Source organism: Talaromyces stipitatus, genomic scaffold (genome assembly GCF_000003125.1).
Source record: "Talaromyces stipitatus ATCC 10500 scf_1105507295549 genomic scaffold, whole genome shotgun sequence".
NCBI lineage: Eukaryota > Fungi > Ascomycota > Eurotiomycetes > Eurotiales > Trichocomaceae > Talaromyces > Talaromyces stipitatus.
Genome location: NW_002990117.1, coordinates 1,597,417 through 1,610,472, shown reverse-complemented (window position 1 = coordinate 1,610,472; position 13,056 = coordinate 1,597,417). Strand labels below are relative to the sequence as shown.

The window sequence follows — 13,056 nt, the reverse complement described above, 5'->3', positions numbered from 1 at the left end:
GATCAGCATGAAAACATATGCCTTCTAGGAACACGAACCGAGCTTCTCCAGCAGATTGCAGAGTGGGCGCAACGTCAATATATATTATCTTATTGATAAGATATTTAAATTCTTTATTAGGAACAATATATATTTGACAATTGGTTCTGAAGGCGCGCGGAGCGTAAAAGCCCTACGACTTGCGTCTCACCCACTTCATGGCCCAGGATCATGAGTGACCCAGTATCAGTCAACTTTCGCTGTGCTAAATCTAGTATGCCGATAAGATCTCCAGTTTTTGGTTGCGATGCTTTCAAAATCATGAAATCAACAGGTTCCTTTAGCTCGCTCTCAAGGACGGAGATGTTTGATTCAAACAATATGAACTGAACCTCATCGATCCCTTTATACTTACCCTGCGCGTCAAGAAGTGCTTCCTCTGTTGATAAAGAAAATCAAAATTCTGGGCATGACCCACGAAGTAACGGGTTGAGCAGGAATTGATTGAGCCAGACGCTGTCTGACTGCCCAGTCAGGTTGAGCTCCACCACCCTCAACGCCGGCTTTTGTGTAGTATTAGTTCAATGATCGCGCCTACTTCATTGTTGGAATGAAGATATCTTTGCCGGCCTTCACCGTTTGTTCTGCTAATATATTCACTAAATTGGCCTTCAGCGAGGAACGAGATGTCCGGTTTCCATTCTATACGTGTATAAGAGTGAAGGTCATGGATATTTCTTCGAGTATTCAAAGCACTATATCAGAAGCTCTGCATCTGAAAGAGAGGCTGACGAGTCTTCCAGTCATACACGGCTGCATGGGACTTGTAGGTTGTCGGGTCTTCAGGTCTACTAGGTCTTCCAATCTCGGCTGAAGCGATGCCTATACCTATCTTAGGCTGTATGGACCAAGCATATACCGTGCACTCATTAATCATAGCAGGCACCAAGACAGCATCAACGGCACTGCGATTTCCTTGCCATACCGCTAGACCGGTAGTCTGAAAACATCTATCAATCGAGACAGGGTGCATAATGTAGGGGGATTGAGGAAAGGAAGACTTGGGTTCTTCGAGGGAAACCAGCGAACGGTTCCTCCGCTCTCCTGCCGTAGACTCGACAGCGATCTGGGTTTGGAATTCCTTTCCAAAGCTATACCCAGCGTCACTCAAAGCCTTATACCACATTGAAGCTGGAATGCTGTGTTGTAGAGGCTTCAAGTCGGACTCTTTTACCACTAATAACAGGTCAGTTTCGCAGAATACGTTACTCTGAAATAAATGGGAAAAGAAAAAGAAAAAGGAAAAAAACTCACCTGGACCAGGACTCTCCGTGATGCGTATAAGTCCCCGGCAATGCTCATTCGTAATGCCGTCAGCTGCTGATAGAATCTTGCATTCGTGCCACGAATCTTTATACCCATAATACGGATTCAGAGACAGCATTACTACGGTATCGGCGATCTCATCAAGTACAAGGGCTTTAGAAAATGCGACATTTCGCAACAACCAACTAATTTGATGGATTTGAGTTTCCTCAAGGATCCCACCTGTAACTGTGCTCTTCTGAAATAAGGCATCGATTGCCATGGCAATATAGCAAGACGCTGGGAAAACAATGTTTTCTCCCAACTAAATTGAAGTTGATTAGATCAGCGTCGTGTTTAAGCTAGAACATTTCTTTTCTCTTACATACCTTATGATCCATTAACCATGGCAAGCTCTTGACGCTCAATGTCTTCCTGAAGCTAGGGGTGGCCTAAGGGGCTCCAAGAATCTTACTACCTAGAAGATCGTGATGTACGAAACGACGAAATCGCCAGTCTTTGCTAGCATCACTCTCGTACCAGTATTTTGTAGAATGGTCCCAGATATAATTAGAAGATCCACAACGACAGCTGGGCGGCTAGGATTCAGATCGTTATTGACCTCTGCAATATTTAGACGGCTTCCTAAAATGAATAGTCGCCCAGCGAAATCCAACATTGAATCCACGGATTTCTCTCCTCTTTTTAGGCAAGCATAATAGTTCCCTGCTGCATGTGGGTTGTTAATGAATTGTTTGATCTGTTTGACTGGGCCTGACAGAGCGCCGCTAGGTCCTATCTCAAGAAGGATATCAAGTCCATCTGGCCGAGAAAGCATAGCCTGTGTTGCTTGGCTAAATAGCACAGGCATGATCATATTATCTCTCCAGTGGGACGTATCACAAGCTCGGTCTAGAAGCTTTCCGATTACCGAAGAAAACATAGAGACTGTAGTTGGTTTCCGAAATAAGAAATCACGATTCGTATCTAGAAGTTCTTTATATTGGGCAGCAATGTCTGTCATGAAGCTCGAGTGGTACGCAAGATTCACATGCAATAGCCGAGCAAAATGGCCGTCTTGCTTCAGAGTTAGGAGGAGAGACTCCAACATGGCGAGGTCACCTGATAGGGTGACACTCTCAGGGCTATTAATGCAGGCAGTCTCGACCTTGTCGATACTCTTGAGATAGTTGTGTACTGTGTCTTGGCCAAGTCCCACCGCGAGCATGCCAACGAGGGAATGAGAATTGCAGTAGAGAGAGACTCGTCCTCTATAATATGCCACCACGATTGCCTCTTCGTAGGTGAACTTACCTGCCGCTACCGCTGCCGCTATCTCCCCAGATGAATGCCCGACCACACCGTGATATTCAACGCCCCAGCTCTTCAATAGCTCAAGAACTGCAAGCTGGAGTGCGGTGACGAGAGGCTGGAAAACTCGGGGAGACGGAGATGCTCAGCGTCTTGCGGTTCAGTGAGCTCCCCTTCACGAGTTACTTTTAGTGCAATAAACAATTCTCGAGTTGATACTACTTACTGAAGAGAGACCATTTTGGCGCATCTGGAAGATGCTGTAGAATCTTATCCAAGTGTTGCACTATTGATCTCGCTACTGGGAAGTTTGACAAAAGTCTTTTCCCCATCTCGGACCACTGTGCCCCCTGTCCAGTGAACACAAGACCGAGGCGTGGAGATCTTAGTAGGGTTTTACCAACGACGAGAGATGCGCGTCTTAGATTAGAGTTTTTCGTTAGGAGATATCTTTGATGGTAGTGCCGGCTCTTCCTCTCGGACAGGGTAAAGGCAATGTCTCTGAGTTTGACTTTAACCCTTGGATCTGCCAAGTGCTTGTCAAGAGCCTTGGGGTATGATTCGAGGGATGGCGTGCTGTTGGCAGAGAAGACTATGACATACGGCCGATTGCAGACCTCGTCTTCCGCAAACAAGTCATCAATTTCTGATGCAAAAGATGATGTGTGGTCGGTTACAGCTGTGCCCAGAAATCCGTTTGCTTTATCGACGATTGTGTAGACGTTGGATCCTCCGTAACCATATGAACTTATACCAGCACGGCAGAATGGAACATCCGGCCAGGGAAGAGTGAAGCGAGATGGGCGGATACCGAGTGCATCAAGTCGATGTTAGGGTTGGGATCTATGAAGGTCGGATTTCCTGGTATGATGCCATTTTCAAGTGCTAGAATGGTTTTCAATAAACCAGAGATTTCTGCAGCAGGTTTGGAGTGCCTAATATTGCTCTTTATCTATCAAATCCCATACATATATGATTAGTGCCATGCATGCCAAAGACTCGCAAAAGCGTGGATATACGTACAGATCCAACGTGCAGTGGCCTGTTTAGTGCGCGATATGCAGAAAACACAGAAGCAATTCCTTCTGCTTCTATAATGTCTCCAGCCCTAGTGCCCGTGCCATGACATTCTAAATTGCTCGTTGCGCTGAAATCTCAGATTCATGCATTAAGATATGCTTGATGAATTGCACCTGCCTGAGCTTCCGAGCTGGGACTGGCGATTCCTGCCGTCCATCCATCACTGTTGGTGGCAGATCCTCGTATGACAGCCCTAATTGGGTCCCTGTCTCTAATAGCGTCGTCTAATCGCTTCACGATGACCATATTGACGGCTTCCGCTTTGATATATCCATCTGCCTTGGCGTCAAAGGTATGACACATGCCAGACGCTGATGCTGTGCCGCCATAGGCAACATGATCCATCACATGTTCTGGAGAAAGATAGAGATTGCACCCAGCAGCAATTGCCCCATTTATCTCTCTTGTTTGGAGATACCGATTGGAGACATCAAGAGCAATCAAGCTGCCAGAGCACGCAGTGTCTATTGTCATGCTGTCATGCACTACATTAACGTATGTTCCAGTATTTGGGAGAACCTGGCATGCCTTGGCCCTTTGATGTTTAGGAAATGGCTAACCCTATTACTCAGCATGGCACAACCTATTCCAATTGACGTAGCATGAGCTCGGTCCTCGGGGTCTCCAGATTGAATGTCCCCATAATCTACAGACAGAGTCAGCAAGATATTCCAGGCTATGAGAGGGCAACTGTTGCTACCGGAAGCAAACGAGCCAACAAAGCAACCAAAATTTGTGCCAGCCAGAGCCTCAAGGGTGAGTCCAGCGTTCTCCAGGCCTTCATATACCCCTTCCAGAAGCTGTCGCTGCTGCGGGTCCATGGATATTGCTTCTACCTTTGAAAGTGTGAAAAATTGGGCACCGATATCACGAGGATCAAGGTTTTCGATAAACATGCCCCCCGGGGATGCCACTGTCTTGGGTCTGAAGGATCCATCATGATGGCCCGTATTGTTGAATCGCGAGGCAAGCGGCGTATTAGCGGCTATGCCTCCTCGCTCAAGAAAATCCCGAAGCTGAGTGGGACTATTATTCTCACCTGGCAAGCGGCATGCAAAGCCAACAACTGCCAATGGTACCTGAACGTAAGTTGATGTTATGCGGTGCTGTGGTTCTTGCAGGACCGTACCACAATCCAGTCCTATTATAAATTGCGTATATGGCATCCTTCCGCGTTATGGAAAAACCTCGATGCCACTCCGGTGTTGTTCGTTATACCGGAGCTGGACATAATGTGTCCGCCTGCGGTGCAGCTACGATACTATAACCCCTTGTCGGGACTTAAACGGTGGCATCTAGAGAAGGGAAGAGGCCATATGGATATCACTGAGGGCGACCATCTTGCAGACCTAATGAAGGTTCAAGTTGCTTTCGTGTATGATGCACTTCAAGGGAAGGTCACGAATCAGCTGGCTAGGTGATTGTTGCAGTCTCTTTCCTCGACGAGATCAGCTCTAGGACCTTCTGTGTCAGACAGCGCATAAATTATGCAGTCCATTCCAGTATTTAGCTACTTAAGGTGGAATGGGGGGTCATTCTGTGAGTCCGTATGTAAATACCATACGGAAAATTCAACACTGGCTAATCATCAATTTCTAGACCGGGGTCCCTTGTATTGTAACGTTAGTAGATTAGGAATATATTTTATATCCCCCGGTCATTTAGGATGCGAGGTGGCTTAGGGTTAGTTAGATATATGTATTACATGTAAGTGGTGTATTAATACCGTAAAGTAAATTGCCAAAAGTACAACTATACCCGATTCAACACATGCCCGTTTTGGGAAATAAAGAAAAAACAGTCGTCGCATGACAACAAACTTGTCGCCTTTAGGTCGGATGGGAGACCATCTAATTGGCGATTGAGTATTTCCTTCTCGGATTTACTCAGCATTTCTGACGGTTCCTCACCGGCCCTGTTGTGGGCTGCAACCTCAGTCATCTTCTCCATGACTAAGAATTGCGATAAAGAACCAAAAGGTCGATGTATTGTTGGAGGGTCCCGGAGCCTCACTTATTTGATGAGTTAAAACGAAGCCACATACGAGACATGCTCTCAACTAACGATGCACGTAGGCGCTAAGCTACAGCTACTTAACAATACTATCGGACAATACTACCTATTTATATCCCGTATTGTAAGCTAGGACCCTGAATCCACAGATCCCGCACTGGCCCGCCCCGGGGCCAGGAGCTAGTAATCCACTAGTAACTAGTAATGTTACCCCCTAAATGATTATTATCCTACGTATTACTGTTATCAAACCCCCTTGACATGTATGTTGAACCTAACCATTTTTTTTTAGGTATAAAAAGTTAGCTATATCGTTATAGATTCTGTAAGTTAAGCCAATTGTATCTCATCAATGAGACCCATAGTGTAATCCATGCGTTTCTATTAGTTGAGCGTTAAGCGAGGTAATTATGCTGGCAGAAAAGCTAGACTTCTGAAAGAACAAAAAGGTCTTTTCGAAATGTCGGTATAGTCCGCCGTAGAAACCCTTTGTTGATAGGAAATCCTTCGTGTCCTTTGGTAATGGTAACGGGGAACCCTTTCTTGTCCGGTGAATTAAAGCGTGGGGACATCAATCAGCTTATTCTTGTTGTTGAGATTGTGTATACGGCATGTACCGGACATGGCTGGCTTTAAATACGGACCATATCCCCTAGTTAGATAGATTCCTCATGCTTAGTTTTCTTCGTCAACAACGCTACCCTCTCAATCATGATATTGTTAGGCTTGAGCACTCGTTACATGCTGCGCTGATGAGGGCGGCGGGCACAATGGCCAGACTGGCGGCTGGCCAGAGGTGATTGAGAGAGAGCATATCTAATTGATACTCTAGATAAATAATAGGTATGCAATTGACCTAGGTCTAGAGAGCGGTGTCTAGTTGTCTATATATATACAGTCAAAAGTTGCACAACAATCGTATGTAATTCCTTATCAGGTAACATTCCAGCCTATCAGCCAAGCCATCTAGTTAATTTCTTAATTTATTGGCATTTTTTTTAGTGAGCGCCGAGTGGATACATAAGTCAGTGCGTATCTCTGCAAGTCAGGAACAAAATCCACAGAAATATGCGCCAGATAAGAATAAGAGTTGGATGAATCCGGAGGAAGAATTTCTGGAAGGACGACTGATGCGGAAGGTCTTTTACACATAGCACTACATTACTACATCGGAATTCGCCGATTTTGCTCTTTTTCATTTCTTGGTGTCAATTCAATTCAATAAATCCACTGTTATCTCGATAAATTAACTATTCAAAGAATTGACGCAACAATTCTCCCCGGCCCAGCTTCCCTCGCCGCAACCCAACCTCAAATGCTTCCTCCCACTGCTCCAGCCCATACCTCTTCACACTACTACTACCACCATCCAACCTCAACCTCCCACTTTCCACCATTTTGATCAATTTCAGTACATCTTCACGCTCATACATCCATTTCCCCTTAATTGTCATGTTGCCATGCATCACGTACCCCAATGGAATCGCGACATCGCCTTTGATTCCGCCCATGAGCGACACGCGATCACCGTGTCTGACCGATAATAACCCACTCCGCAGATGAGTCGACTCTGCAGCCATGGGCGGCGAAATGTCAAAATACACGTCTACCGGCATACCGAAGCTGGCGATTGCAGCTGTTTCTTGTTGGATGTCGTTTGTGATGAGGACTGTTTCGAGATGGCCATTACCACCATTGGGGTGACTAACTTTTAGTGCTTCAAAGCTTCGCCATTCCGGCCCATGGCAATCACATTTGCGCCCATTGCAAGGGCAACTTTGACAGCGGTGCTGTCAAACATGCCCGTCGCAGGAGCGATGAGGACTGCTTCACAGACATCAAGCCCAACATCGCGTAGGCCGTAAGGGACGGCAAAGGATGTGATATGTAGTAATTCTTCTACTGAATATCCCATCCCTCCTCCTGGAACAATACCATCGCTAGATACTGGGCTCAAGAGCTTCTGCTCATCCAACTTGAAACAATTCTCCAACAGCAACTTCACATATTCCGCATACGTACTATCCCTCCATTCCCCATGCACCATCCTCTTCGCCCCCTCAGTATGACCATCATGAACCCCCAACAACGCACCAACGTCCCTATCATCTCTGCCCCTCAAGTAAATATCGCAAAGCACTAAATCCCCTTCCCGTAGAGATACAGCGTCCCCTCCGACGGCGACGATGCGACCGATTGTGGACATTTCGTGATGGAATTGTTCCAACAGTATATGCCCGCCTTTGCAGACTATCAGGCCGCCGTCGTTGGGGCCGCAAAGCGGCAAGGCGGCAAGGGTTCAGGTTTATTAGTCCCTGGAGACAGCGGAAGCCGGGTTTGGAGGGGTCTTGGTCTTGGTGAGGCCAGGGTTTGTTTTCGGGGAGATCTGACCGACCTTTTTTGTTTCTATCAGCATTCATTGCTTGAAAATGCTAGGAGTTTCTAAGCCAGGAGGGATGGAAGAGGTACTTTGCGAATCCAACATTAGCCACATCAAACGAAACAATCAAATCATCATCCTCATACACCTTGGCAAATGCATCAATAACAGCCGGCTCGCCACAAATGTCCCATACCCATTGTTCATGCGTAATGCCGTAGTTGAGAATCATTCCCTTTTCGTTGATGACGGGTAACATGTCCTGTTTCACGGTTGATGGGTCATTGCGGTTGAATCCTAGGCCACTATTCACCCCATACTGATTAGAAAATGCGCATGTTCTTTAAACGGCTGAGAGGAGAGGGGGAAGTACAAATCCTCAATATAACTCAAAAACGCATCCGCGTATTCCTCTGCGCGATCACGCGGAATGGCGCCTTTGATGACGGCGTATACGTCACGGTTGAGTCGGTCGCAAAAGTCGTTGTAGTTTGTTGGACTACTCGTCTAGGGCCATGCGGGTTTTGGTGCCCTGGAGGGTGGTTTGGGTTTGGGACTGGGTGGTTGTTGTAGACATGTCGTATATATTCGCTTAGATATCTAGTTTACTTGAAGAGTTTAAGCTGGCTTGTTGTGATGAGTAAATGTATGGGTGTGTTTCAGCACGACTGGTGTTTAAATGTTCGCTTCTTTACTCAGCTCTAGAATATGATGCTTACATCAAACAGGAACGGTTCCTGTTTGATGTAAGCATCATATTGAACTCCGGTCAGTTGATGATCATGGTCATACTCAGAGTATGTAGATGCGCCCACTCGGTAGCTGTCTCCTCGGGGCTTGAATTAGGGCTTACTTCGGAGGCTTAGTGGCCGAGATGTTGTTCGGATGTTGTCCGACTCAACGTGCATGCATGTACACGAAGTAATGTGATAGATGGATCCTTCTATCAACCCTATTATGCAGTCTACTGGCAAGTTTCCCAGGATCAAAGGCCATGTGACGAGAGCAAGGACGTGGACACCGCTTCGGAATGTGGAGGTGGCGCCCGCGGGAGAATAACAGTTACTGAAATAGGAAGTTTTGCGGATATGTATGTGGAGGAAAAAAAGTCGGTAGCTGTAGAGGAGACATACATCTAGTTGTGAAAACATTAAGAAAGATTAATCAATGACACGAATCATCTCAAAGGCCAAACAGTCACAGATCATTAAAGAATCAATCATGACAGAGCAATTCAAAGCCATCATCGTGGGAGGCGGCATCGCCGGCCTAGCTACAGTAAGCACTCACTTAGCTCTTTGCTATTGTCACTGCATTATAACGTACCGATTTGAGAACAGGCCATCGCCCTCCGCGCACCAAACCGCAAAATCACCATCCTCGAACAATCATCTCTAAACCGCGAAATCGGCGCCATCGTCTCTCTACAACTCAACGCCTCCAAAACCGTCGAAAAGACATGGAATCTCGCCAAGACCTTGCAAGACAAGGGTCCAATGATGGATGAAGGATTTCAAGTTTACAATCTTGATGGAGAACGGCAAATGCGAATTCCGCTTTCGACGACGGAGAAATATGGTGCGGAGCGTATGCTCTATCATCGGATTGATTTACATGACGCGTTGAAGAAGCGAGCTACTTCGGATGAATGGCCTAGTGAACCCGCTGAAATATGTGTATCGAGTCGTGTCACGCACTGTGACTGCGAGGAAGGCGTTGTATATACCCAAACCGGCGAAATGTTCCAAGCCGACCTAATCATTGGCGCGGATGGCATCAAAAGCGTTGTTCGAGGCTCAGTCTTGGGGATCAAAATTTCAGCTTTGAGGACTGGTCATTCGGCGTATCGAATGATTTTATCGGTTGATAAACTCCTGAAGGACTGCAGGGCGCTTTGTGATGTCGTCGACCCCAGGGCGCCATACACGACTATGCTCACAACAGAAGAATGATCATGGGTCCAGCCCGGAATGGATCGGTGTATAGCATCGTCGCTATGGTACCGGATGAAGATATGAATGAAGACGCCTCAAACACGAGTTGGACGACACACGGCGATATCCCCAAGATGCAAGAAACCTTCGCCGATTTCCCTGAATGGGCGCGTGGCCCGTTGTCGTGTATTAGTGATGGAGAAGTCGGAATGTGGCAACTCCGCGACATTGATCCGTTACCAACCTGGATGAAAGGGAGGGTTATAATTGTTGGTGATGCGGCGCATGCAATGTTGCCTACTCAGGGGCAAGGGGCGAGTCAGGCAATTGAGGTTGCGGAGGCAGTTGGTGCTTTTTACGCTGATATTGATGTTGGCAAAGATGGCGTTACCTCTTTATCGTTGGAGCAGATCAAAGCCATTAATGAGAAGATTTTTGCGTGTCGGTACAAGCGAGCTACGACTATACAGCGGTATAGTCGACAGACTGCTAAGCCCGCTACGGAGGAAGGCAGTGTGAAGGTCAAGATGAGTCCGAGTGACTTTATGGATTATAATTGTAGTTATAATGGGGCTTTGGAGTGGGCGAGGCGGCAGGCTGAACAGGACAAGGTGGTGGATGATATAGAGAAGATGAGGATTGTGGAAAGAGAGGTGCAGGCAGAGGAGGTTACGATTCAGGTTCAACCATGAATAATGTCCAATCAATCTCTACATAACTAATCGAAATCAAGAATGTTGATGTATAAATCTCACAATGGTCAACCGGCGTATATAGACACAAGAAAAAGAAGTTGGATAACGCTACAGCTGCCTGCTTTTAGAACACTAAGCTACTCACATCTTCAGATACAGCATTGACGTGTTTGCCTGGAAACACAAATGCATGATCTTTGATTGAAACTTGTAGAAGTGCTATTAAAAATCACTTAGGGTACACTAATCTAGTATAAACGAAAACTCCAATATCCCAGCAGTCATCAAGTTTATCTGCTATGCAATAAGTTGGGATAGTCTTTCTTAACATATAAACTTCCCAGCTTCACAATTTTGTTGTTGTTTCTCACTGCCCATTCAAAGACTTATTTTAGCCAGCAGCGGCTTTTTCCATGAATAATCGCTCACGTCGCATCAAGACACCGCAAGTAAAACAAACTGCTCCCGCCACCAGGATCAAGATGTATACCTTCTGCATGGCATGAACAATGGCCTGGGTCGCCAAAGCTTGTTGGGCAGGATCAAGACTTTGCAGTACAGTGCTGTCTGTCCCCGCAATGGCAGACTGGATTTGTCCAGTAGTGAGATGAAGATCTGCAAGTGCTTCGCTCACATATCTGAAAGCATAGTTTTGAAAAACCGCTCCAGAAATAGCAAGTGAATGCATGATACCACCAATTTGCCCAACGTTAATGAATCCAATAACAGGAGGAATATCCTCCCACACCGGAATAACTTTTGCGGGTCCAATTGAATAGGCAGCTTGCATGATGGCACCACCTCCACAGCCTATAAGAACGGAATACCCATAGATCGCAGAGGTGGCAGTGCTGATATCCACCGTATACATCAAACCTCCACCAACTGCGATCAGAATGCCCGAGACGACATACCAGGGGAAATAGTATCCCACGTACGGCATTGCTGTGCCCGAGGCAATGCACCAAAAGACAAAAGTACTGACAACAGGCAGGAGGCGAACCGCCGACTTTAAGCCACCATCACTATGCACAAACTCAAAATAAATAGGCAGATAATATACGATGACGAAAAATGATGTTGCGGCGCAGTTTGTAGCAATGAAACAAAGAACCAAGGTCCGGCGCTTGAGAAAATGCCCAGGGAAGATTCGTTGCTTGGTGCTGGTGAAGACCAGGAAATATTGCTGGAGGCAAAAGGCAATTAACAAAACACCGAATACAACCCAGAGGGCGATTTCTTGTCCTGCATTCCAGGCGTACGTAGAGCCGCCGAATGTCAAAGCCATTACCCACTACATTTGATGAATAAAGTTAGAGATTATCTCCTTTCCTTTGTCACAATTTGGGTTGAAAAACTCACTGTGAGATAGATCCCAGCGTTCAAGGTGATACCCACCCAGTCCATTGCGAGGAACTTTCTTATAAAGGACTTCTCAGGGATGACGGGGATAGAAGGCAGCCAGAGAAAATAGATAGGCGAGAAAACCCCATAGATGACGAGATTGAGATAGAAAGCCCAGCGCCAGGTCGCCGAGGAGTCGGCAAACGCGCCGCCGATGACAGGACCCAAGATTGTACCGGCTCCCCATGTCAACCCAGTCATCCCCATGTAGTGAGACCGCTCTTGCATCGTGGTGAACCGGGTGATTAGATTGAGCACTCTAGGTCAGCGGTTAGTTCAGGTCGACATCTGAGCCTAACATGATATCACTGACCCTAAATATTGTCCAGCGCCGCCAGCGCCTGCAATAACACGTCCGACAATCAAGGCGTCCATATTTGGAGCTCCACCGCAAATAGCACTTCCAGTAGAAAAGATGACCAGGCTCATGATATACACCCACTTATTGTTGAAGGTTCCAAAAGCAAAGCCACTATACAAAACGTTAGCCTGACAGATCCATGTTCGTGAGTGGCTACGTACAATGGCATAATGACCGCGACGGATCCAAGAGGAAAGCCAGTTCCTATCCAGCTCAGCTTCGCAACTTGGCCAAATCTCTCTACCACAGAACCTTGCACATCGGCAACGATAGTGTTGTCCAATCCGTAGAGGAAAGTTGTGCTGTAGATGGCCACAAGAAGCAGCCACCACTTGAATCCCTTGACTGGATGAGGATCTTCTTCCTCGGCGGCGGTGGTGACCGGCTCAATATCGTCGCCAGATTTCTCAATATCAGTGTTGTTGCCTGAGGAATGTGCTGGGGACGTAGAGGTTGTATCGCCCTTCTCATACTGGTCCGTCGAATTGACGGGTACTGCGTCCGTTACTGCCATTGTTGCTGCTTAGCACTCTCAGGCGGAGAAGGAATGGAGGAGACGGAGATGGATAGCAGTATTAAAGGAATGAGAAGGAA

At 46.7% G+C, this 13,056-nt stretch overlaps 4 protein-coding genes and 1 pseudogene across 4 annotated transcripts; 1 reads left to right on the top strand and 4 right to left on the bottom strand.

Annotated features, from left to right (window-relative positions):
• Positions 1–119: 119 nt before the first annotated feature.
• On the bottom strand, positions 120–4,841 carry TSTA_014560 (annotated as a pseudogene).
• A 2,097-nt stretch (positions 4,842–6,938) lies between these two features.
• Positions 6,939–7,894, bottom strand: TSTA_014550 (uncharacterized protein; the record flags this gene model as incomplete). The annotated part of the gene is made up of 2 exons (XM_002483553.1): positions 6,939–7,464; positions 7,488–7,894. 2 exons carry the CDS (start codon positions 7,892–7,894, stop codon positions 6,939–6,941), a joined length of 933 nt encoding a protein of 310 aa, XP_002483598.1.
• A 226-nt stretch (positions 7,895–8,120) lies between these two features.
• Positions 8,121–8,825, bottom strand: TSTA_014540 (uncharacterized protein; the record flags this gene model as incomplete). Its single annotated transcript, XM_002483552.1, has 3 exons — positions 8,121–8,373; positions 8,442–8,567; positions 8,788–8,825. The coding sequence occupies 3 exons, from the start codon at positions 8,823–8,825 to the stop codon at positions 8,121–8,123; spliced, it is 417 nt and encodes a 138-aa protein (XP_002483597.1).
• Positions 8,826–9,235: 410 nt separating this feature from the next.
• TSTA_014530 (zeaxanthin epoxidase, putative) lies at positions 9,236–10,694 on the top strand (the record flags this gene model as incomplete). The annotated part of the gene is made up of 3 exons (XM_002483551.1): positions 9,236–9,346; positions 9,409–9,911; positions 10,016–10,694. The coding sequence occupies 3 exons, from the start codon at positions 9,236–9,238 to the stop codon at positions 10,692–10,694; spliced, it is 1,293 nt and encodes a 430-aa protein (XP_002483596.1).
• Positions 10,695–11,088: 394 nt separating this feature from the next.
• Positions 11,089–12,976, bottom strand: TSTA_014520 (efflux pump antibiotic resistance protein, putative; the record flags this gene model as incomplete). The annotated part of the gene is made up of 4 exons (XM_002483550.1): positions 11,089–11,991; positions 12,060–12,360; positions 12,415–12,573; positions 12,624–12,976. The coding sequence occupies 4 exons, from the start codon at positions 12,974–12,976 to the stop codon at positions 11,089–11,091; spliced, it is 1,716 nt and encodes a 571-aa protein (XP_002483595.1).
• Between the last annotated feature and the right edge of the window lie 80 nt (positions 12,977–13,056).